Source organism: Protopterus annectens, chromosome 2.part0, assembly GCF_019279795.1.
Source record: "Protopterus annectens isolate FY-2018-M chromosome 2.part0, PAN1.0, whole genome shotgun sequence".
NCBI lineage: Eukaryota > Metazoa > Chordata > Ceratodontiformes > Protopteridae > Protopterus > Protopterus annectens.
Genome location: NC_056728.1, coordinates 69,307,624 through 69,334,919, shown reverse-complemented (window position 1 = coordinate 69,334,919; position 27,296 = coordinate 69,307,624). Strand labels below are relative to the sequence as shown.

The window sequence follows — 27,296 nt, the reverse complement described above, 5'->3', positions numbered from 1 at the left end:
AGCTCTGTAGTATTCAGTGCCGGTGTGTATAAAAGACCAGGTGACAGCTTCCAGTATTGCCCTGGCATCCACCCCTTTCTAAAAGGCCCCAGAGGATGCTACTGCCTTGGTTAAGTGAGCTCAAGGACATGAGAGCAAGGATTTGCCATGCAGAGAATAGCACAGAGATGGCCTTAAAGGTACAGCTTTCAATTATTTGATAAGATATCGGTTGTCCCAGTTCTGAGTCCATGAAAGAGAGACAGTTGTTCAGATTTTGAAATGGACTTAGTTTTATCCAAAAAATCTTTATTGTCTGTGAACATCTAGAGCCTGTAGAAGCCCTTCCCCCAGTTCTGTGGGTTGGAAAGAAAGTAGCAAGATTTATGACCTAGTTGAAAGATAGCTTGTTCACTACTTTACGCATGAATAATTAGCCCTCAGGGTCACCCTATCCTTGTGAAAAATAAGAAAAAGAGGAATGGTCATGAAAGCCTGAAGCTCTGAAACTTTGCTAGCTAAAGTGCAGCCAGAAGCAAAACAATTTACCAGATGAAGAATATAAGATTTGTTGAAGCTGCTAATTCAAAATGAGGTAAGGTAAGCTTTTCCAGCACGAAGATGAGGTTGCAAGTAGGGGTTATGGGCTTTTCTGGTGGTCTACGAGGCAGAATCCCTTTAAGGAATAATTTGACCTTCAGTCTGGATGCAAGTGGAGGATGGAACAGAAGGGTAAACAAGCAGAGATGGCTGATCAGTGGTCTTTCATGAAAGAATAGGCCAGACCTGTATGCATGAGTTCACACAGATATTTTAGTATGAAAGGTACTGCTGATTTAGTGGGGGTCTTTATCCATACATATGGCACCTAGAGGGAAAATCTCTTCAATTTGGTTATGAAGGATTTTTGACTGGTGGGTCTCCTGGCTTCTTGGAAAACCTTGATTACATGCTCAGTCAAGTGGTGCCTATAAGGAATTAGAACTAAATCATCCACAGGATTGGGCTTAGGGATGACAGGTTGGAGGATGCAGTAGTGACCCTTTCTGCTGTGTGATGAGATCTGCTTAAAATGGCAGTTTGTAGTAATTGCCCCTAGCTAAATGAAAAAGAGGGAAACAATGCTGTCCTAGCCAAAAGGGGATTACTAGCAAGAGTTCTGGATTTTCTTTTAGGACCTTTACAGAAACTCTTACAATAAGAGGTAGAGGGAAAGGGTAGAGGAATTTCCTTATCCACTGAAAGGTGAACGCATCTTTCCTCCACGCTGAGGGGCACGGGTCACTGGAGAAAAAGAGTGGGAGCTGTTTGTGGTCTCTAATGCAAACAAGTCTATCTCAGGTATGTCCAGGAAAACCTGTCTGTTCAGGGTCAATCCTGTTTAATGCGTCTGCCAATGCACCGTCTTGTGATAGTATGAATACAGTTATTAATGACATACTTTTCTAGGTGTCAATCTGCATAGTTTGCAAGACCTGGTTCCTCTTTGCTTATGTACCACATGGCTGTGGTGTTGTCTGAGAACACTCATAGGGGATCTGGTGTACAAATATGATAAAAGACTTCAGCTTAGATGACGGCTCTCCTCTCCTTCATGTTGATGTGACCTTTTAGATTTGTCTGCCATCTTCCCTGTACTCAGTATATCCCTCTTCAGGCTCCCATGCCTCGTCACAGGTATCTGTGTACATTTCCTGAACTGGGACTAGGGGAATGAAGGGAAGTCCTGGGGGGAGGAGCAGTTACACACTTTTTTTTTTTTTTTTTGGTGCCGCTTTTTCCCTTGCATGATGTCTGCCTGAATCAAGAACTGTGGCTCAGATCCCAGAGTCCTTGCACCACAAAAATACTCTCCTGAGACAATGTAACCAAGGAATTACTGTGTCTAGAGACTGTGTGTGCTGGAAAGAAACTGTTTTGAGGTACCAATGGATTTTCCTCATGCAGTCAAGCTAGAGGGAGCACTAGGATAGTTGCTGCTCTCAATCCCAAGGCCCTTAGGATCTCCCTGACTGAGCAATGACTGAGGGAGAAATGGTTGTGAAAGTAGTTTGTAAAGCTCTGCACTCCCCCCCCCCCCCCCCGAGGCAAGTAAGCCTGCATCCTTTTTGTGTGCAGCTCAAAAAAACTAGATCCTGAGCTGGCTGCAGGTAGGACCTTATTGTAGTTGATCATAAACCTAAACTGTGACGGGAGGTTGAAGGTGAACTGGGGGCGACACGGAAGTATCTATGGCAAGGAGGCTTGATTAACAGGTTGTCTAAGTAGGGAAAATCTAGATTCCTTGAGTTCAACAAAAGGCAATCACTGGTGCCAGACACTTTGTGAAACCTCTTGGGATTGTGGAAAGCCCAAAAAGCAGAGCAGTAAAGTGAAAGTGAGATGATCCAGTACAAAAACTGAGAAATCTCCTGCAAAGGGGGGAGAACTGGTATATGGAGAAAAGTATTGTTTAGAGATACTAGAAAGGGTAGAGGTAGTGTGGAACTTAGAGTGTGCAGGGAGAGCATTTTGAAGGTTGGCACTTTTACAAAAGTGTTTAGCAAACACAGATCCAATATGGGTCTCCATTTCCCTTCTTTCCCTGGTACAAGCAAGAGACTGGAGTAAAAGCCCTTTCCCAAAAATTCTTGGGACACTGGTTCTATTGTGCCAATCCCAACAGGATGGGTGGACACAGATGGATCTGGTTGTGCGGGGAAGGGGGCAGGTTCTTGCCATTTAGAGGGGGGAGATTTACATCTAAGATATGGCACAGACCTTTTTTATAATAGAAAGCACCCATTGGCCTGTGGTAATCTTTTCACAGGTAGAGATGGACTGGGTCAGCATTTTTTGAAAGGGGTAAGGGTTGGGAGTAGGGGTGACAGAATTTGTAGATAGTCACAGATTTGCCCCCAAAGTGAGGCCTCCCAGAAAAGAAATCTCTCTGGTTTATATGGGAATCTCCTTCTGGAAGCCGTCCTGTGTTTCTGAATGGGTCTAGGATTCTTTCTGACAAAACAGGTGGTTTGGTAGGATAATTCTTGTGGTACCAAGGTACAGAGATTAAGTGACGCTGTCTGCAGTCCTTCATAGTCTTCTCCTGTTATTGGAGGGTTCTAAAAAGATTAACTTGCTTGTGGGCCAAGCAGGAGTTTAATGTCCAAAGGGGAATCTACAAACGTTTTGCTTTTAAGTCTATGGGTAAGGGTTGACAGTGTAACTTTGCATACCTGCGGACAAAAGAGTTAGTAGCAACTGCGCTGGATGAGGTCTCTACAGCATCATAACTACAGTTAATGCTGTATATGGCTACTTGTATAGCTTGATTAAGTAAAGACACTTGTTTAGAATCAGTTCCTTGTGAAACCACCACTATCTACTTTAAGGAATTAAGATGGAAGGATATCAAATACTCGGTCATTCTGGTTGATAACTGATAACCCTAAATGCCTAAGTACAGGAAACAAACATTTTCACCCAACCTATCCATAGAGTTGCTAATTTTGTCAAAAGGAAGAGCACTGGCGTTAAGAAGGAGCTTAGAAGATTTATGTAAAATTGCTTTGGTTATATTGTATATAGCAATACATGTGAAATACAAGGGTTGTAAATGTGAACTTGTTAAAGTTTCATTACTTTTATACAAACATAAATTTGCCTATGTCACAAGTGTTAATTCAATAAAAGTGTGAAAGAAAAAAAAAAGGAGCTTAGAAAGTTCATCAGAAATGAAAGCCAGACAGACAATGCAGAGGGGTCCACCACAGGATTTTTAAACAAGAGCTTATCAGCTACTTTATAAAACCTGTCTGGCGTTTTTGGGACAGGAGGCTGTGAGTCAGGGGCAGCAGAGGTGGATTGAAAGGCATCCAGAAAAGCTTGAATAACTGGAGTAACTGGGGAAAGAGCTGAGGTGCCCTTTTCCAAGACACTGCAGTATCTTTTCCAGACCTCTGTAATCAGCCTAGACTCCCAATCAAAATGCTTCATTGGGTTTAAAATCATTTCTCTAGAAGAACTTCTGCAAGACAGCCAGGAAAAAGGGAATATTCATCATCAGAAGGTACTTGGCCAGAAGAACGGATCTGAGATTAGTAAGCAGGAAAAATGTCACAATCAGAAGCCTTCTCATCATCAGAGAAAAACAAATTCACAACAGTCTTAATGAATGGTGGGAGGGGGCTGGGAATAAAAGAAAGGCAGCTTCAGGGTCAAAATGGCCTTGAGCAAACTTTGAGAAAAGTCTATGCATTCCTTCTCCCTAAAAGGAAGAGGAGGAGCAGTTACACAATTTTTTTTGGTGCCGCTTTTTCCCTTGCATGATGTCTGCCTGAATCAAGCACTGTGGCTCAGATCCCAGATGTATCACCATATAAAGTCTTCCTTGGATCTCTTTCTCTAACTAGTATCTGAGGAATGCCCAACGGGGCCTCAGAGATGAAAATTCAGTGTTCAGTTTTCTCTGCGGATTCCTCAGTCGTAATCTACTCCAGCATCGTATTTCAACTCCAATGCCATACCAACCTACAGAAGAATCTTGGTACAGGGCATCTGAGATAAAATTGGATGCATCACTTGTTCTGAAATCTTAGTGGGTACAACAGAATCGCAAAGAACTGAACTCTCCGACCTAGATCTTTTAGGCTTTTTCTTAGGTGGCAGTGGTACATCTGGGGAGTAGGATCCACTATCTTGGAGTGGGCCAAGCATTTCAGATGATGGGTCTCCAAAAAGGACAAACAGGATAACAACATCTTGGGCAAAAAAAAAAGCCAAAAGGAACAGACCTTGTAGACATGTTCTGTTGCTAAGCAGAGAGACACTGGGTGTTCAAGTCTTTGTACAAGATTTGCCTACATCACTCACACTTACCCTCCAACATCTAATACCACTAAGGAAAACATTTCAGAAAGGTAAAGGAATGCTCCCCAAAAGGGCACTTATTTGTTTGCTCCAAGTAATGATACCAATGTCCAAACAACAAATTAGTCTGATGGATATGCAACCTGTGCTCGGGCTGGCTGCAAGACAGTCTGAGGAATTACATTTTCATGTCTGCCTACACGCCCCTACACTTACAAGGTGATGTCACACATTGGACATATGATCATAGGAAGGTAAAACTTTGGTGTCCTGGCCAGACATCAGCGATGATAACCCACTGATTAAGAAAATTGCAACAGTGATTTCAAATCAGGATATCCGATACACCTTGGACCACCTTCCACTGAAGATGCGGCCCCCAATCTGATAGCGACTACCTCTACCAGAAAAGTACAAAGGATCTTCCCACACACAGATGTGGGGATTAGAGCCACCTGCAGCTGCTGGTCAAAATGATCAGGGAGTAGAAATGATGTGTATGTTGAAACCATTGACCTCACAGCAAACACTAAGACTCGTATTCTAATGATGCAGTTTACCTGTCATCATATAATATGCCATGAGCCCCAAGGCCCAGATCATATAATATGCCATGAGCCCCAAGGCCCAGACCGCTAGATAGGCAGGTGATCTCCCGCACTGAAGACGACTGCAAATTTAACTGTGTAAGGCTTAGATCCTGCCCATAGGAAGAGAAACTATGACTTGAACAGTGTCCAGGTGGCAGCCTATGAATTCATTGGATTGGGTAAGCTTTATTAATGACTTTTCCTTGTTGCCTGAGATCCCCAAGAACACACAAAGCTGTAGAAAATAAACTCTGACCTTCATTAAGGATTCCACTGTTGCAGCAGCCAACAGCCATTCGTCTAGATATGGAAACACTATGGGCCTTGGATTGCAGGTGGGCTAACTCTGCTGTCATGTACTTGATGAACACCAAGGGGCCAGTGGTGCTATCAAAATGCAAGGCTCTGAAGTGATAATGGCCGTCTCCTATTCAGAAATGAAGGAACCTCCTGGATGCTGGGCCAATCTTGATGCATAAATAAGCATCCTGAAGATCCACTAAGAATGTCCAGTTGTCTGCCTGCAGACATGGCAGAATCGACTGCACCATGACCATTCTGAATGGAAGAAAGGTGTTGCAGTGACTTACATCCAAAATTGTCCACAGCCCCCCCCCCCAAAAAAAAATATCTATTAGAATCTCAAGTAGTATCCTGACCCTATCTGGCTTGGTGGGGATCTCCTAGATGGCTCTCTACCCTAGCAAAGGTAGAATATCCTTTCTGGTTGCTTCCAGTTGGTGGGGTGACATCTGGGGAAACAGGTATTATCAGCCTATGGATATCATCTCTCTTACCCAGGAGTCCCATGTGAAAGCGTGGAGTAGAGGGATAAACACCCAACTACTTCCAGCGGGTAAGAGTTGGCTAGCCCTTCAGGGACAAGACTGCTGCCAGTCAGAAAACTGCCTGATACATCCCTGGATCTGTAGATCTCCAGGTCCTCTGGATTCTGGACCCATTAAAAGGGCTGCCTCTGACTCAACCAACCCTGTCAGAAGCCGAGTCAAAATGTAAATGCCTGGATTTTCTGATGTACAATGATTTGGGCCCCCCTTTGGCTCAAGTTGTAAGGTTTTTGAAGGTTCTCAAATCTTATTTCACAGTGGATGGCATCTAGCCATCCTGCTTACACTTTTGCATGCATTCCTTGATGTTGGACAGAATAGAAAGGATCCATTGCAAAGGGGGGGGGGGGGGGGGTTGTGAAGGATGCTTTGAAATTATCTGCAAAACAGCATAAGTGTAGCCAGGCAAGGCATCTCATGAAAAATATTTTTCCCCAATGCCTGAGGTGCTCCATTATTGTATTGAGAAGCAACTGCATGAAGAGGCTGGTGATGTATATGGCATTCAAGATGGCCTCTGTTTCTTTTAATCTGTTTGGGGTTTCTTCAGGTATTTCAGTCCTTGCGTGACTAGATCTCTCGGATATCGGTTTATGGGAGAAGTGCAGTTTAGGGCTCTAAAATGCAAATGTGCTGGAGCAAATGTCCGCTGTCCTAATATGGCCACTGACTGAGACTTCCCATTAGCTGGATGGACTTGGTGCTGTATCCTTGGTCAGCTCTTAGATGCATCTGGCAGAATAATGGACTCCACCAGGACCACCCTTTGCCCAGTACCGTCTGCTCTTGGGGAGGGGGGGGGCATCAAGATTTGATCTAGTTTTCTAGGAATGAACTCACACGAATTGGGCGCTTGCACAATTTCCAGACAGACAAGTCAGTGAGACTGTTTGCTGGAGAAAGCATCCAAGTAAATGGTCCTGAACCATACACCTCAAAAGGGACTGCTTCATGGATGGGTGGGGGTTTGTGCCAATAGCCTCTCTCACCCAAGATAACATCTTCTGGGAGAGGATGAGGGTATTGCTCTCTGTCAGAGTCAGAATTCAATGTAGTTGACTGATGGGGAATCCAAGTGTCTTGTTTTAAACACTCTTCCATGAAATATAAAATTGTGAGCTATCAAGAGTCCTCAAAAGACTACATCTACATTTCAGCCTACATTCTGAGGCCTAAGGTTCAACTCTGATCCATGGATGAGAGGGCTGAAGAGCAACAGAAAGTGTGGCCTTAGGAGGAGCAGTCAACTGAAGCCTGAGGTTCACATCTCAGTGGAGAAGAAATCATCCTCCTATGACCTTGAATGTGGACTAGATACCTGCTGGGTCTGAAATGCAACCTCCAACCCGAGCACTAATCTAGAAGAAAGGCTGCCAGAAATTATGACAAGAGTCACGACCCAAACACAGTGAAAGGCCTCAGGGAGGGATCAGCCCCAGCACCTCAAAAGCCAAGGGCTCTGCCACAAAGAATACGCCTGTCAAATATGGTTTGGAGGATTAGATGCAGAGTTGATGCAATAAAGTCCCACTTGGCATGAAAAACTCAGAGTCATGTGAGATGAATCCAGTATCTATGGTACCTAGACAGAAGCACCAGTTGGTGCTGAAGGAACAGATTCAGGAATAAGTACTGGCTTCCAAGGCCACCAGCTGTAAAATATGGGCAGGGGAAGGACTAAAAAAATAGGATGAGGGACAGCCTTCTCCAACTCTGTTGACGGGAGGGACAGGATATCCATTTCTATTTGCAACTTCAGGAATGCCCTCATTATATGATCCAACTCCATGTCTGAAGCACTCTGATCAACTTGAAGGACCTGGATGAGGAAAATGAAAGAGGTCTCGACAGAATGTGAGAGCTCCTACTCTAATACTTTGCCTGGCCACCAGGCAGCTCAGAATTGGCTACGAGAGGGTCAGACCTGTTTGGTCACTTTCTGAGCTAAAGACAAAGCCCCACAGTCAGCTTTTCTCTTTTCCTTGATTCTTCTTCCTCTTTGTCCTGCTTGTCACAGGGCTTAGATTTATTATTGGTCTTCCGGGGCTTATCCCCCTCAGATTCAGGAGAAAGGAGGAAAATAATTGCATTTATCACCAATTTATCAGATAAAGCCCTTTGACTCAAAGACTAACACACATGGAGCATTTCACATTCAGCTGCTTTTCCCCTAAGCAATAAAAGCACAGATTGTGGCCGTTTGGGTGCATGGCATTTTATAGTCAAATGTTTTACTCTTCCTTAAGCTTTTCTCCCACTTCTCTATATCCTTCACATTGAAACTGTAAGAAATGAAACAGTAACCAAGTGCGCACACACACACAATAAAACAGTGAAGTAATAAACTAGCTAAGCACACAAGAGAGAAGCTCTAGTATACACAAAAAGAATAACAGGTCCCAGATATGAAAAAAAAAATTAACCACACAATCTCAAGAAATTCTAAGTGCAATAATGAAAAAAAACCAGACACCAATATATAGCGCCAATAATATAAAGGCAGAACATACCCTATTCTCTATAAAACATCAAAATATTAATATGCAAGGAGTACTTAGCTGAGCAGCTAGCAGATCATGTCCAAACCCAGTGGCAGCAAACAAGATACGAGGGAAGCTAGCTTAGTCAGGACAGGTTCACTGTGGGAGGGAAAAATTTAGAGGGGCTTAAGGCTGAAGTAGCTTTTTCCAGCTCAGATGTGACAATAGCCCCAAAGACCGATGAATCGGAATAGATGGAATGAAATGGATCTTGGTACTCGGTCACAAAGATGACATCTCTTCAGAGTACAGGATAATGATGCAATGTTCCTCAACATTCAATTGTATTTGGAGTGAGGAATGAGGGGCAACATACTAGCCTAGTACCATTAACTGAAAACAGGAAATTATGCAGGGGGGGGGGGGTCAGAAAAATGCTACAAAACAAATAAAAACTTTGCCTAACAAAGTACTCAAAAACATGGCAACAGTGTCTAAGCAATGATTAAATACTGGTAGCTGTCTACATCTATCCAAATACTACAGGCAAAAAATAAATACAGCAGTGTATAAATATTCTTACTATAACAGCAGATCTCTCCAAATGAAACATCAATTAAATGGTTAACACTTGGATTACACCCACCTCACTGGTGTGTTTATCCAACCCAAAAGATGAAAGAGCAGTGATGTCTTACCTATGAGACAGAAGCACAGGTCTCTCACCAATGAGGTTTTGATGTATGTATGCATAAAATATGTTGTTAGTTCAAGACAGAATTCTCAAAAGGAAGAATGGTTGTGGTGGGTAATAGCACTTTGAGAGACTTGCAGCCATATTACAACCAATATACTGACAATTATACAATAAAGGGCGTTTACCAATTTAAACTGTGCATTCTGACTGGACACACCAATCAACGTGCCTACTGTAAAACACGTATATCTGAATAGAAAGGACCAGTTGCTAAAATGTGTTTGAGCAACCATCTGTTTATTTGGATATCTTCCACTAACACTTCAGGAAAATAAAATCTCCCCCTAAAAAAAAAAACACAAAAAACAAAAAATATCCTGCTAACAAGGGAAGTGTATGCCTTCCCAATCAGGGAGCTATGTGTCTCCCCAACCCACAGCACAAAAACACAATTTGAATGCAGGCCAAATAAATAAAATCAAGAACATTATAACCTGCAAACATGCTCAAGTTTCTTAAAGTTATTGTCTCTGAACCACTAAATGGCCATTTTAAACAGTGTAGAGGAAACATTTTTCTTACAGAAGTAACTGCTAGTACAATATAGATGAAAAACACTGCAAACCTCAACATCTCCTGAAATGTAGATTTCAATAATTATAACTTCTGCCCTGAACGATTTGCCAGAAAGCCTTTTCTCTTATGAAGAGCCCAAAAATAAAATATCTGGACACCCTGAGATAATGTACACATTCAACAGTCCTTAACAGATGCGACAATGCAGTGTGCAACCATTCATTCTAGAGAAAGAGCATGACCACTACATGTTTGGGATGCCCAAGACTATCAGACAATGGTTGATAAAGCCTTTTAATGCAATGACGTTATTTACAAAAGGTTAAGACTTTTTTCTTTAAATAATGTCACAGTATATTAGCAATAATCCATGAAAGGGTGTGGGTAAGATTTACAGACAGTTGTTCTGTATACGTACTTGGGCTTCACCATCAATCAAACCACGACAAACATGGATAAATCCTACATTACCCACACCTAGTCATGGATTATTGCTAAATAAATATGGGCATACACATTACATTTTCAAATAAAGTAGTTAATACATTGATATAATGAGTATAAAGAGTTTTAAGATGCAAATCAAGACTTCACAACATCAACCCTCAGCATTCATTCACTCTCTAATAACCATTTTAACCCACTGTGGAGTCAAAGGGGAGATGAAGCCTGTAAGAATACTCAACAGGCATAACACACACACACACACACACACACACACACACACACACACACACACACACACACACACACGACACTTCACCCAACCCAGTTTGGCTTCTCCTAGGCAGGTCATGTCTACTGCACCTGGAGGACTTCTTTGACAAGATCACCAAGGCAATGGATGAGTGCAAAATTGTCATACTATCTAACTTTACCTGACTAAGCCATTTGATACAATACCTCACTTGGGCATTGTAAATGCTGGATAGCCAGCTAACTCATAGACAGGACCAAGGAAGTTAGGAATGGACAGATAACCCCTTCACAGAGAGGCCATTCACCACTGGAGTCCCCCAGTGCTCTATGCTCGGGTCTGCTCTTCGTTGGCACACATTTTTCAGAAGTCAAAGCCAATGTCAAGGGCTTCTGGCTTACCAAATTTGCACATGGTTGCAAATTAGACGAAATCATAGAAACCCCCCTTCCAAGATACCAAAATCTTACAAGCAGGTCTAACACAGACAAATGACTGGTGCCAACACCACAGCTTAAAACACAATGTCAAGAAATGCTTAACAGTATCTTTCATTGATAAACACAAAAAAAAGTAGGCAGGGATTTGACTTTCAACCAATATATCTCAAAGGTCATAAGAAAATCATTCCATATCAATGAACATACAAGTAAGGGCATGGCATCAAGGTCCAGGAAATCATCAGAGTATAAATCTAACCAGGCACATGCAACAACTGGAACATCCACAGAGGTTCCTTACAAAAAGGATACGGGATGTAAACACAATGTACTACACAGACTACCTCAAAGCCCTATCTCTAACTTTTCCTACAAACTGCTGAGAGGCAATTTATGCCAGACATACAGTCATCTTTGGATCCTGCTCTGATACACCTTTGACATATCTGCAAAACAAACAGTACCAAAACTACCAGATCTAAGAATTTAAACTGTGCTTGCAACTTTAATAGGACACATTGGAGGGGCAGGTCATATCTTAGAGTATTCTCAATCCTAACCCCATTCAAGAGAGACATGGACCAATGGATGGAAAATTGGAAATGCACCCCAGTTTGACTCCTTTGTCTGTGATGGACACGGGCAGCAATTAAAATATGACACTATTAACATACATCCCTTAAAATAATCTCTACGGCCCAATAATTCATGGAGATATTTGGGTTGCATGGCTAGGCATATAAAGACCCTAGTGGCCATTGACTTAGATTTAATAGGTTCATATGTGTATACTAACAAAATTATACACTTAGATTTTTCTCTCTGAATTTGCCTTAAATGCAATACAGCAATAAAACAAAACTCATATACTTACCATAATGACAGACCTGCACAAGTGGGCTCATCCATCATAAAGTTATAGGACTAGGGCCACAGATATTAGTACTGCTTAGAACTCCTAACTTTACTATACAAAATGCGCCACACATCTCCATATTCACATCTGAGATATCCATGGTAAAAAAAAAATCATATACATAAGCATGAAATCATCTCAGCCAAGTTTGAAGGATGGCAGTCAAGGTTGTTATGCAGTATGGATACATCCCTAACATCTATCGTTATTAAAACCTACAAGAAAAATCTAGCCAAGCTAGTTTCCACTGTGCGATTCCTTAAACCTCCTGTGTTAGAGGTACATGGGTTATATGCAAATGGAATGCCCATGACCTTTTTCTTTTTAAGTCCGTTATGGACAAGTTCAAACTGGTTTAGTTACCGTCCAAGTTACAACTTACAAAGGACAACTGTGTCCAAGTTACATTTTAAGAGGTGATGGACATCCATGTAGTGCAGCAAATAGAAAGAAGATTATACTGAGAAAAAAAAAAAGACCGTCATTAACAGGCCCTAACTGTAATACACCCAAGAAGAATGATCAAGCAAAACAGTATGAAGTTCAGAAATTCCTGGTCTGATGGGTAGGACTGACTTCTCCAACTGCTTTTTGTTGTACCAGGCTGTTTGTATAGCCAGAGGTTCTGTTGGAAGGGAATCAGGGAAGGGTTGGTGGATAAGAAGGAAAGCTTTCATCTCCAGCATGCTGATATGGAGGGAAAGTTTCTGGGACTTGAAATTACATTGACCCATCTGCCCAATGTAATGCACCTTACACCATAACAGTCCTATGGCTAACAAATCCATAGTGATGAAAACAAAAAGACACTAAAGAAATACTGTCAGCATAAGTCAACTATGACAAATATTTTCATGTCAGACATTGTGGGGATTTAGTGATCCATCACATCCAGATTCTGTTTCCAAAGAACATGAAGGGGGATCATAGGAATGAATGACTGCTGCCATTAGACTGAGCACCTTGAGAAAATAATACACTACTAATACAAAGACTGTAGCAAAACAAACTTTGGATGGAAAAGTTTGTGCTCTGTAATATCCTACTCTGCATAACTGGGTGTCAAAAGCAGCAGGCAAGGAAATTCAAACACTGACAAGGCTGTAACTAACAGTCAGCTAAATTAAAGATTATTCACAAGAAATGGAAGAAACTAATCAGAGAAACCCTCAAAGACAAAGAGGATGCAGTTTGAAGGTATAATCTAGCTGAAGGAACATGGTGATCTACTGTAGACACAGTTGCATCATTACTCAGATGACACCAAATGTTAGAGTCTCAGAAATGACTGTGAATGTCTCTCTCTGAAATGCAGAAACTGTCGGGATCATGGATCACTTCTGTGATGTGGAAAGAGGTAATTCAGAGGAAAAAGACAATCTTCAAGTAGCTGAAATGTATAACAGAATTGCTGCAAAATCTGGGATTTGATGTCTTGTATGGGAAGCCATGAAGCCAACTCATCAACAAGAACTCTTGGTGCAGAAACAGAAACTGTGAATGATTTGAAAATGGGTGGAAGTGAAGTGCTACTGCAGTGAAGTGTGCTGACTTGGCATCAATTTCAAAATCAAATTGTGCACTTCTGACACCACTGTGTGTAGCAGGTCTTCTTACAGGGGGGCAGGCAACAATGCAACTTTACAACTGCTAGAAAGGAACCCACTCAAGCAACCACAACCAGCAGAAAAAACAGACAATATGAAAAAGTGATCTGAACAGGACAACTATACAATGTAGTCCTGATAATAACCAAATAGTTCTAGGGATAGGTCCAAAAACTACAAAACATCTTCCAACAGATATTTTCGTGATGCTAGTAATGAAAACAACTCAAAATTATCAATATCTACAAAAAGAGAGTAGAAAAAAAATGACAAAAAACATTATGATCCAAAGAACATCATACGCACGCACAAAAAAAACCCCAGCCTGGATCTGGTTCAGGACAACCTTCACTTTTTCCTATTTACTTCTAAATGGACAGGAATGCCTTCATTTCACCATACTCTGTATTCTCAGCATGAAAGCAGATGTGCACCCCACCACTCCCTAACCTCCTCATAATTCCATACCTTCATTCACCCAGTATAAAAGGCCATCACATTTATAGCCTGGCGAACTGAATACATGGCTCTGCTCAGGGATTTTCTGCCACTTCACAGAAGAAATCCTACCCATCTAAGGACCTGGACTGCAACCATCCCTGAGAATAGGAATAGTACAGTTGTTTACCTACCATAAATGTAGATGTTAGAGTGTATTCACTGTTGCAGTCATTACTCTTGGGTTATCGTGCTGGCAGGCTACCCTCAGTCTGCCAGAATTCATTTTCTTCAGTTTTTCTTGCCCCAGATGTCAGGTGCCCCCAAATTGGTAGACTGAAAAATATGCCAATAAGTATGCATGCACAAAAATAAACATTTACTTCATATACAAGCAAATACATGAATCCCAAAGCTGAGGATGGGTGGCTGGGCTAAATAGTAGGAGAGGCTATGAAGCCCTGCAGAACTGCTGGATTTAGAGTAAAGAGGTAAGTGGTAGTGCTTTGTGAAGGTGTGCACTGAATACCAGGTTGCAGCCTCTAAGATATCTTTGGTTGGTACTCCTCTGAGGAAGGCTGCTGAAGTGGCTGCTGCTCTGGTGGAATGAGGCCTAATGCCCTTAGGCACTGATTTGCCATGTTGAGAATAGCAGAAACAGATGCAATGGCCTATCCATTTAGAAATAGCCTGTTTAGAGATAGCCTTTCCTTCTGATCCTGCAGCATATGACACTAAAAGTTGCTCAGTCTTTCTGAAAGCTTTAGTTCTGTCCAAGTAGAAGCGTAACTGCCTGTGTATGTCCAAAGAATGCAGAATTTTCTCACCCTTGTTCTGTGGATTTGGATAAAATGTAGGTAAATGAATGGTTTGGTTGAGGGCCACACTGGACACCACCTTAGGCATAAATGTAGAGTTTGTCCTCAGAGAAACCCTGTCTGGATGAAAAATGATGAAAGGTTCCACAGCCATGAGTGCTTGCAGAGGTTATTTGCTAGAGCAGAGCTATTTTCCAGGATAAGAATTTTATATCTGCTGTTGATGCTGGCTCAAAAGGCAGTGCAGTTTTTTTTCCAAAATTAATTCAGGTCAGTCTCCTTGGAGGCCTAATGTTTTGGCCCCTCTGAGGTACTGCCTTATTAAAGTATGAAAAGAGGCATAAATCTTAATTGATGAGAAAAAAAGGCCTTTATTCAGCATCTCAGTTAGGTATTGTAAAATCTGAGGAATATTTGGTACACGTGTGTCAATGCCTTGTTCCTGGTTCCAAGCACAGAATCTCTTCCATTTTTCTGCATAAGATTTTCTGGTACTGGGCCTCCTGGCCTCCAAGATAACATCCATAACAGCTTTTGAAAAAGGAGTGTTCTGAATGGCTACATTATCTGCCATGCTGACAGATTTAAGGTCCTGAGTTGGCTGTGCAGGATCTGATTGTTTTGTTGGGTCAGCAAGGGAGACGTTTGAGGCAATATCCATGCTGGACCTTGAGATAAGCTCTTTAGGACTGGGTACCAGTGCTGGCGAGGCCAGTCTGGTGCAATCAGTACCATTTTTGGCTTCTCTTGTCTGACCTTTGGGAAGGAGTGGCATATACTGTTAGATTTTTCCAGCTGAAGGATAGGGTGTCCACTTTCCATGCTTGTTTGTGATAAATCCTTGTGCAAAATCTCTGAAATTGGCAGGTGTGAGGGGAGGCAAATAGATCTATGTCTGGGCATCCCCATTTCCTTACTATCATGCCGAAGACTTGTGGATCCAGTTTCCATTCGTGGGGATCCATGAGGTTTCTGCTTAGTTCATCTGCCATTCGTCTGCCAGAGTATTTGTTTTTCCTGGCAGGAATTTTGCTTGCAGGTGAACTTGAAAAGCCAATGCTGTGTCCCTTAAGGTCACTGCTTGTCTGCAGAGGAAGTAGGAGTGTGTACCTCCCTGCTTGTTTATGTACCACATAACCGTAGTGTTGTCTGTCTTCATCAGTAACTGTCCTGGATGAAGCAGGTCCTTGAAAGCTGTCAGGGCATTTTGAACAGCTAGCATCTCTTTTTGATTGATGTGAAGATGCATCTGGTTTGCAGGCCATATGCCATGAATACATTTTCCTGCCATATGGGCCCCCCAGGCATAATCTGATGCATCCATTGTCAGTGTCTGGCTGGCTGTGGGTAAACTGAATGGCAGACCCTTGTTGTGGTGACAGGCTTCTGCACACCATCGAAACTCCTGTTGCAGGCAGGGAATGAATGCAATTACTGTCTCCAGGCTGTGGCAATATTGAGTCCAAACAGTTTTTAGATACCATTGTAGTTTCCTCATATGCAGTCTGGCATATGGAATTAGTAGAATGCAGGATGCCATGAAACCAAAGGCCTGCAGGATTTTCCTTGCAGATAAGTCAGTTTTTGTTGCCAATTTCTTGAAGTACGTAGTCAGTTGCTTTTGTTTGTTTGGCGTGAGATAAGCCATCTGGGCAGTTGTATTTAAGCTTACACCCAGGAATATTATCTCTTGAGAGGGCACTAGTTTTGATTTAGGCCAATTAGTAATCTTTTTACAAACGCCAGATGCTTTAGAAGAAAGTCTTTGTTGTCTGCTTGAATTAGGCAGTCGTCCAAGTAGGGATATATTTGAATTCCTTTTTGTCTGCAAAACACAATTACTGGTGCCATGCATTTTGTGAAGACCCTGGGCGCAGTAGATAAGCCGAAGGGCAGTGCAGAAAATTGGTAATGCATTGAGCCAGCTATGAATCTGAGGTATCTTCTGCAAGACTGTCTGATTGGGACATGCAGGTATGCCTCTTTTAGGTCCAAAGTTACGAGCCAAGCCTTCTTGCCCAGCATGGGTAGTAGCTGCTGTAGAGTCAACATTTTGAATTTTGGAACTTCCAGAAATGTATTTAGTATAGACAGGTCCAGTATTGGTCTCCAGGTTTTGTCCTTTCTGGGTACTAGGAAACGTTTGGAGTAAAATCCTTGCCTCTGCTCTTGTTGTGGTACTTGCTGAATGGCCCTCATGTCCACGAGGGCTGTAATTTGTTTTTGTGCCTCTGCCCATTGATTGTGTGGCAGATCTGGCATAACTTTTGACCTTGGTAGAGTGTGAAAATGGAGCCTGTAGCCTTGGGACACTATGTTCTGGACCCATTTGTCTTGGGTAACCATTTGCCAATTTGATGAAAAAAGTGCTAATTTTCCCCCTAAAGGGGCTGCCAAAAGAAAAGTGCTTGGATCTGGTAGAGGTAAGTCATTGGGACTGTTTCCTGTAAGGCTGTGATTTGTCTTCTCCGCTTTTGGAGGTAGGAGCACCCCATTGTTTAGGCCTGCATGAGCCTTGGGGCTGACATCTGCCTCTGGGATGCCTGTATCTGCTTCTTTGTGGTCTGTCTGACACTGGAAAAGACCAATTTATAGAAGGCCAGTTCCTGCTAAACCTGGGTGGCTGTACCTATAAGAAATCCTTGACTGTCTGCATGGATTTTGCTTTATCCTCAATTTTTTTCAACACATCTTCTGCTTTAGTACCAAACAAAACATCATGCTGTAATGGTGCATCTAATAATTTTGCTTTAACATGATCAGGCAGATTCTGTTCCTTTAATCAAGCATGCCTTCTAATAACAGAACCTGTAACAGCGGCCCTGCAAGAGGCCTCCAGTGAATCATAACCACATTGCAAAGTATGCTTTCCCACATGTTCAGCTGCATGCAATAAATCCTGCAACTCCTTGTACTCTGAACATTCAGTATTTGTCAACAATTTCTGTTTAAGCAGTGACATTAAATATTGCTGACATTTAAGCATATGAAACCGTCAATTTAAAGCCCTTACAGCTAGGGTAGCAGAAGTGTAGACTTTTTAACTCCATCTGTCTAGAGCCCTAGAATCACTATCAGAGGGGACAGGGTTTTTTGCAGTGGAAGCTTTAACCCCCTTGGGACCCTGAGATATAGTTTCTGGGTCAGCAGCAGGGTTTTTTATATAGGAATTTATGTGAATCCAGGACCCTGTAGTATCTGTCTGGCTTAGCAGGTGCAGGGGGTAAAGAGTCAGAGGAAAGGCCTGACTCTGAAAATACATCATCTACAACGTCTAGAACAGGTGGAATAGCAAGGGGTCTGTGCTGAGGAAGTAAAGGAAAGTCTCTGAGCCTTTTCTTAGATTCAGAATAATCTTGGCTCTCCCAGTGGAAATGCTCCCTCATGGTATGCAGGGTTTCCCCAAAAGAATAATCCTCAGGAGGAGAGGCTGAAGGAATGGATTCTTCAGCATCAGAATCCTCATAGGGAAGCATGAAGTAATCCTGTTCAGAAGAGGAATTAGAGGAAATAGAAACCTGATCAGAAGAATCATACTCTGTCTCTTGCCTAGGCCTCTTATCAGGAGGGGGATGGGAGCCCCTGATCAAAGTAATTAGGTCTTCGGCCATTTTGAGCATCTGTTTTTTTAGGCATGGAAGTCTAAGAAGGAGAATGCTGTACTTCTTTCTTTGTCTTTAGAGCTGCTTTAGTCTTTGAAGCTGAAGATGGCTTAATATATAGTTGTGTAGGTCTGAAGACACCCTCAGAAGCCGATGCTTGCTCAGCGGCTCCGGACCCATCTGAGGGAATGACTTCCGAGTGTCCAATACCTTGAGTATCCAGAGGCCCAGTCGGCTCCACGTAGGAGTCGGAAGTGGCCTGTGGCTCTGAGGTAACGGGCGCCAGGGGCTGCGAAAGTGCCTCACTGAGAACCGGCGACTGGCCTAGCAGAGGCCTCGTCGTCTGTTTTGGACCTAGGATTCCTATCCTTATCCTTGCTTTTTTTTTTAAATGGTTGTTGGCTGGTCTGATGGCATTATATAATTAAATCTCTGGCCAAAGTAATGAAATGCAAAAATCGAACCGACGCTTAATAGTGCATTGGTTAAATCTAGTACAAAACCGACAGCTAACAACATTGTGATCAGGGCCTAGGCAAGGAATACAGTAAGAGTGAAAATCCTTATGAGGTATTTGCTTCCCACAAGAAATACAATTGTTAACTTTTTCTGACATCAGTCTGGAGCAAGAAAAAAAGTTTCCCCAACGGGGTACTTAGCTTTAATGAAGACTTTGGTTCTGAAAATCGGATTTGAAAATCTCAGGAGTCGGCTGACCGGCACTTGCGAACTGCTTTTGCTTCGGGCACCGCGCAGCAAGAAAGACTGAAGAAAATGGTGTCGTCTGCATCTTTTATACCCCTGACGCACTGACGTCAGGTAAGAGGCGACAGCAACCGACGCCTGACCTAGACTTGGGAATTCTGGCCGACTGAGGGTAGCCTGCCAGCAGGATAACCCAAGAGTAATGACTAACAGTGAAACACGATGAACATGTGCATCTTACCTACTCTAACTCCAACACACACCTGAGCTACCAATCAAACCGAAGTCTGCTAGGTCATAGTCAGGGTTTTACTTTTTACATCAGTAGAGCTGACTACAATCTGGAACATGTACATATATGCAGAGACAAAGAGAGAGTTGCAAGGTGCATTATGAGATAGGAGGAAGTACTAAGCAGCAATGGAAAGTTTTAAGTAAACTATGGTTGCAATGCACCCACTCTTATTAAATAGTCGTACATAAATATAAAAAGAAATGGATGACTCAAATACATCTTTCAGCAAGTAGATAACAAAAAGTTCTAACATTATTTCTACTATAGAGGTCCCATGTCTACAAGACAGATTTTTCAGAGCTTTCTGTCTCTTCAGCTCCCACAAAAATAAAGTTCAGTCAAAAACTATGAAAGACCTCATCAAAATTCCTGGTTGTTTAAAACAGACAGAGGAATTAGTGAGGTTTTCCATCATATAACAAAAGAAAGATGGTGGGAAGACAACTTCACTGTTACGGTGAACCCTCTTCCAAGATTATCTTTTTTGGTAAACATACTTGACAAAATTTCACAAACGTTTTTGAGGACAATGTGCGACAAATAATAACATCTGTGCAGATTCTCAAGGACTACTATATTCTTATCTGTGAGGTGATAAAGTTACACAAGAATGCTACAATAAGACAAATTTAAGAAAATGTTATATCGAACACTCTTGAATATCCTTTCTAGTTTCCATATGCAGCTTGCCAGAATAATTGAAATGATATAAAATTGTAGGCCAGGATTTGTAACAATTAAGCACTATTCAGTGCAAAATAGAATGAGTATCACCAGGAGGCATGCTATTAACAATTCAGAGACAAATGGATCAATAGCACAATGGTCACTACAGTGTGGTATGGTGTACATGCTAATGAATGCAAAATAATATGGAAATGAGGGACTTCATGCATATAAGTCACATTAATGAATACAAATGATCACTACCAAAATGGCTGACTAATTCAGACACCAAAGGTATGCTGCTTTGTGAAGCGCACACATTTTTTTATACTGAAAATCAAAGCATATGTGAAGGGAGCAATGCGTTCAGTAGCAGAATTTATAGTTCAGCAGCATATATTAACAGGTGCCTTTGGAGCCAGTGCTCACAATGTTCACATTTTTGCCATACGTGTCAATGGTGAAGACAGATGGAACTGCTTGACATACCAACAGCTGAGTGACCGACCAGCAGAATGCAGAGCATTTACACATGGGCAGGAAGACTGCAAGGGTCATTATCAAATTCTGGTGTCCAAAAAGAGTCAAAGATTCAAAGTAAAAACATTCCTGGGGATGGTAAGGCTTATGTAGCTTTAGCCATGTTAGCTATAGGGACCTTTTTCAGAGACCTTCCAGACACATGTTAGGGATAACACTCTACACAGCCTCACAAATCCTGAACTAGTACTACAACATTATGCTGCAGCATGAAGATAAGCATAGTTGGTTCGGTTCCCTAAGAACAGAGGACAGTCACTATCATACAGTAATTTTAAAACACTGCCAGCTCACCTGGAATCCTGGAAACCACTAAAAGCACACATACTTCATTATAAGGTGAGTTAAGGTTACTGAAGAGAACACAGTAGCCACATACTTTGGGAGATTGTGAAACATTAGGCGTCATATCCTCTAGTGGTTGGGCCAAGCTGCAACAACATGATCATTATCAAAGTCCAATGTGTTGGCTTGAGGTATCAGGGCATGATTGGTCGTTGGCAGAGAAGGGATAGAACAGTAGTTCTACTGGACTATAAGTATTCCCCCTGACAGGTTGCATCACGTGCTGATCATGATGAGAGGGTACTGCTCATGAAGTGATCAATTACAGGTGACAGGTAAAGGACAGAACTGTGTGAATCTGCACATGCAGCCTGACTAGGTGTTCCAAGTGTTAAGTCAAGACTGCTATCAGCCACAATCCATAAACTATGCATGACAGGATGTCTGTCCACAGGTGACAGGAATGCCCTTTCTCCAAAAGTCTAAGCAGTAAGACATGGAAAGAACAGTTCTGTAGATAAACCTACCTTAACGGTAGAGGTTTGAATGTTCATCGCTGCAGTTGCCTTAGCTATACGAGTTACATCCTGAGAAGGTTACAACAGCCAACCAGCTACCAAAGTTTCAGGAAACCTTTCATGAGCCCAAAATGTCAGGCAACTTGAGCTGAGCTGACTAAAACAGATGTTGGGGTGCAAAGCAATTCAGAGCTTTCATGCCGACAGAAAGAGAGAGGGAAAAAAAAAAGTATTCACACCCTGCCATAAAAAAACACACCAAAAAGGGGAATACAGTGAGGGAGCTGCTGCTGCAGCAAACATTCAAACATCTACTGTTATTTAAGTTTACTTATACAACTGTATTATGTTCATCACATTGTACACTGCTGCTGTCGCCTTAGAAATATGAATAAATTACCCTAGTTTTCTACATTTGGGAGGTACAACGGGAGGGTCTAGGATCCCCTGGAGAATGGCCCTTGCAAATCCTGATCTAGAGAAGGAGTCAAGCATGTAATGCCTTGTAAAAGTATGAACAGTGGACCATGCTGCTACTTCCGGAATACTTTTATAATCCAACCCTTTCCAAAATACATAAATGAAGCCAAAACCCTGGTACAGTGGGCCTCGACCATGACTGGAATACCTTTGTGGTGGTCAGTATAACAAAAAATAGCATGAGACTACCATTTAAAAATACTGATCAAAAGATTGGAAAGATTTAGTTCTGTCAAGATAGCACCAGTGTTGTCTGTGGACTTCCAAGGTAAGAAGGTATCCTCTCTCTCATTTTTTGGTTCAAGAAAGAAAACAGCGAGGAAGATTTCTTGGCATAAAGTAAACCTGCATGCCACTTTAGACAGGGGTTGCAGCAATTAGTAAAGCAGTTTTCCATATGAAGCTCCTCAAGTCAGCCGTATTAGCTGGTTCAAATGGAGCAAATGGTTGAAGTCCAAACTACTTTGGAACCTCCTCTGCCATACCTTCTTATACATCAGTTTACCTGCATTTTGGTGAGACTTTTTTTTTTTTTGCAGAAACTGGATGAAGGGTTAGAGAATCCCTTATAAAAATTCTGAGAAAGTAAAGTTAAAAATTTTTAAGATTCTCTTTATCAGCTTATCCCTTTTATCACACTTTTTGATAAACCCTGAAGAAGAGAAACCAATAATTAAATCTCTACCCAAAGGAGAATTTGAAAACTTATCTCTCATCATCTGGGAGGTTCTGAGAACACAGACAGGCAAACTTCCTCTAAACAGCACCAATGGCCACTGATCAGGAAGACATATCAACTGAGTCAAGTGCAAACTGTAACAATGAGTTTTGACCTGTGAAATGGAAGAACCTTAATTACAACAAATTTTCCTCACAAGAAGAAACTGCAGAAAATATTCCTCATACTTTCATATTTAGTGAGACAAACTTTAACATAAGAGACTGGCAATTCAAAATTTTGAAAATCTAAGTTCCATACATTTTCCCCCATACTTATGAATAATCTTCCCATCCTTGTCAGAAAGAGTAGGATGGGCATTAATCGAATGTTTAGCAGAAGTAGGATTAATCCTAACTAAAGCTATAGCTGCTGAGTTAGGTTTGGTATGAGTGTATAAAAACCTGCAAGATTCAGCAACTTTATACAGTTGTCAGCCTTTTCTGGGGCAGCAGACGGACTATCAGGAAAATTGCAGTCAATGACACGCACATTCTCCAGATCTGGCAGAACTGAAGAAATGGGTGCAGGTTCTGTAAATTCCTTCTGTAACAGCTCATAATATTTTTGAAAACACTGGCACACTCTGGAAATAGTCACAGAGAAAGAGAAACACCCACAAGGAGAATCAGAAAATGAGCTCTCCTCAGAGTATGAATCAAACAAGGGAGGAGAAAACCCTGTATCTGTCCTTTCATCTTCCAGTCCAGATTGTGAAATTTGCTTCTTTTCAGGAAAAGAAGAATCTTTCTTTTACCATAAAAAAATACATTTTATAAGAAGCATCAATAGCTTGAATTAAACCCCAAGCCAGGCAGAGTAAACTGTCCATGGAAATTTAAGGAAGCGTGGGTACATATTTCGTTTTTAGTTGCTTTTTGATATGAAAATGGGGCCAACAGTATTATTAATGGCAGAAGCAGCAGCTTCCTCAAGGATGGGCACTGCATTCTGACAAGGAAATTTTCCTGTTCCCTCTCCCAGGGCTGACAAGAGTGGCTCTCCCTTGCCCAATGAGGGGAACCAACAGCTGCAAAAGACATGGCTAACCCCTGGTCCATAGTGGCTTTAGGTATCACACCAGAGATGTCCCAAAGATGAGTGGTCTGAGGTACAAATAATGGCAAACAGCAGTCACTCACCTGCAGCTGAGGCAAACTGCTAGTCTGCTGTGATGGAAAAGGCTGTCTGCTTTACTACTACTTTTTGCTGCTGGAAGAATGAACAACTATAGGACTGACAGATTATTTCATGGCCAAGCCGAAAATGGTGCCTCTTTTTCCCCAGGAAAACAATATGCAAGAGTTGGTATAAATGTAGTTTTTAAAAGTCACTTTTTCACACAAAAGTACAAAAAAAATAAATTTTAAAACACTTTGTACCTAAAAGTAAAATAAACAATCTCTTCACAGAGAAAACACTTATCAATTTAAAACAACTTCTAGACTATCAGGAAAAAAGTGCACTCCCATTTAAAAGTCTCAAGACAGTTTGAACATAAACTCTTCACTTAAAAATAACTTTCCCAAACAGAAACGTACAGTAAAAGAAACTTTTTTTTTTAAATGTAGAAGGCTTTTCCCCAAAGAGAACTTATCTGCCTAGCAAAGGAATAGCACAAGCCAACCATCAATCCTCAAAAGCCTGCAGAGGAACATTCTTGTCAACAGCAGGAAAGCTCTGAAAGGCTTGGCACCCAAACCTATCTTCTTGATCATCTCAGCTCAAGCCAACTGATGGTTTTGGTGTGTTAAAGGTGCCCTGAAGTTTTGGAAGCTGGCCAGCTGTTATACCCTTGTCAGGACACAACCCATATAGTTATGGCTACTGCCGCACTGGTCAATAAGATGAATATCAGTGTGCATCAGCTCCCCAAATACGATCCCTCCCATGAGCAAAAAAGGGATGGCCTCGAGGGCGTATTGGAGAGTGAATGCAATGTGTCTAATGAAAACACTACCACCAGTGACTTCAGCAGTGTCTTCTCTTCTTTGTTTCTATGTACTTGTAATACATCATATCACAATCCATGGTGCACACTGCGGGCAGCAGCTGACTGTACTGGATCACTGTCATGCATATCTGATGGTTAATGCTAACTGTAGCAGCTAAATCAAGTATGGCTACAGAATCATAACAGTAGATACAGACAATATTATACAGACATTAACCTTAACAGATGCTTTCTTAACATTAAAGAAATAATGTGTGTGCTTGGAAGTCAGTTGAAAAAAATGTGCCAGTCTCAAGTTTTTTTTCCAGGATAAATGAAATGAGGATACACTGTGAAACTGAATACTTAGTCCAGTACTGTGACCTTGCTTTCTTCTTCTCAAAAAAAAATTGAAAATACGGCTTGGACTGCAAGAAGGATTACATGACTTTGAAGGCTGGCTCACTAAACTAAACCAAATCAAAACATGTTTTATCTGATGGTATGTAATTTGTTGGGCTAAATAACAAACCTCAGAGTAACCACTGATAAAGATGCTCTAAATGACTGATAAAAAGGTGTTCTGTTGAATATCTAGTCAAAAAGTATAACAAAAACTATTTGTTCTTCAAACAAGCAAAACACTCCCTTTAAAACCTTGTACATTACTGCTATCTCAAACAAGCTTCATCTATTACTTTTTTGGTGCTGTTATACTTAAAAAAAAAAAAAATTCATAAGCAGATATGGAAAAATCACACTTATGATAAAAACAAAGTAACTAGGTCAGCTAACGGAGGTATGAACTATCACATCACTGTAAAAGGAAGTTTGTTTTATTTTATTTGTTTGGATGCAAAAATGCTATACTTGGGAAACTAAGTACTTCGACAAATAAATCTCTACTGAAGATAAGCATGTATGTACATATATGTGTGTGTGTGTGTGTGTGTGTGTGTGTGTGTGTGTATATATATATATATATATATATATATATATATGTATATGTATGTATATATATATATATATATATATATATATATATATATATATATATATATATATATATATATACACACACACATATACATACATATATGATTACATACTCACCTCTCTTTCAGTAGCACTGTATCACCCTAGAAAAAGCCAAAAGGCTACACGCAAAAACAGATCAACCTACTTTTAGGATCTCAACTCTACTAACTAGTTCAACTCCACACATTTATTCCCCTTGCAACTAAAATTAAAAGAAAAAACCTCATCATACAACCTGAGACGCTACTCAAGCCACACCAAATGTCATTATCCCTAGAACTTAATTCCACACCACTAAACATGCTTTCTCCCCTAAGGCACTACTCTTTGGGAAGCTCTCCACATCGACATTAAGGCAATCAACACTTATTCCAAATTCAAAATGCATCTCAAAAAGCAATTCATGCAAGCTAAATGCTCCTACTTTAACACAGGACTTACTACCCAACCTATCGCTTTCAGAGTCTTATCTCTTCTCTCAGAATTCATGGAAGATTAATCCACTTAGGAAACCAATGTATATGCAGTACACTGTACTGTGTTTGTTCACTAGAATGTACATTCAGAATTTATTTTCTATGCAATTAGTCTGAAATACTATATTCTTGCTTACATTTATGTATTCTTTGTTTGTGAAATGTTTTGTATTTTACCAGGGCCGAGCCTGAAACTGGTCAATAATGATCAGTACATTGTCTGGAGACGTGTGTGAATGGGCGTACCTTCGTTGAAGGTTGTGCGTCAGGGCTGGCAACTCGGTATGTAAAAATCTACTGCCAATCATTAGCGGACCGGAGTTCCGCTGTGGCAACCCCTAACCGGGAAAAGCTGAAAGACACAACAACAACACTACCGCAGTAAATATATGTATATAAAATACCACATACCACTAAGGTCTTGTCGACTGGTCCGACTGTTTTCCAGTTGAAGCCACAAGTGTTGAACTTCCTGTTCTGAGCGCATCTTTTGTTCCTTATTCAAAGCCTGAAGCTTCGCTACCTGTAAAAAAAGAAAAAGAAAACCCTTTTACCAAATAAAGTCTTGCATATATCTTCTTAAACAACCTTCTTGTGTTCAAAAAAGTTATTTCAAAGGCACTGATAAAAATGTTCCTCATTTGTCTGATTTCACTTTTTTACTGCTGTAAACAAATAAACCCATGAACTGTGGAACTTGCACATGCTCATTTTTGACAAGTAAGACAGTATGGGTGAAAGCCTTAAAATATAAAATTGAATTAGTCAAGTTTTTAAAATAACTATTTCAAACAATGTGTTACAGTGTAACTGTACAAGGAAGTCACCAAAATGGTCACCCTACATTCACTATGCAGAATGTTGTAGCCAGCCTAAATAATGGGTATTCTATCTACCATTTTCACCACATTTAGTCATCATTGTTCCCTTGTATGCTTCAAGGTTGCCACTAATGAACCTGAAACTACAGAGAATTGAACAAAGCATTATGAAGTCCTGGTTAAACCCAGTGTGTAATAAGTAGTCTTTAGTTTGTCTACCCGATAAATATTTCCCACACCTTATTAGGTTCAGGAACTGATCACAATAAATCAGAATAAGCTCTG

General features: G+C 41.1%; 1 protein-coding gene across 1 annotated transcript in view; it reads right to left on the bottom strand.

Annotated features, from left to right (window-relative positions):
- The window catches only part of PCNT (pericentrin), a gene marked incomplete in the record, with an annotated part of 2,997,294 nt that overhangs the window by 2,479,303 nt on the left and 490,695 nt on the right, over nucleotides 1–27,296 (bottom strand). Inside the window, 1 exon segment of the mRNA XM_044060288.1 lies at nucleotides 26,602–26,713. Within this exon segment, the coding sequence (XP_043916223.1) occupies nucleotides 26,602–26,713 (112 nt within the window).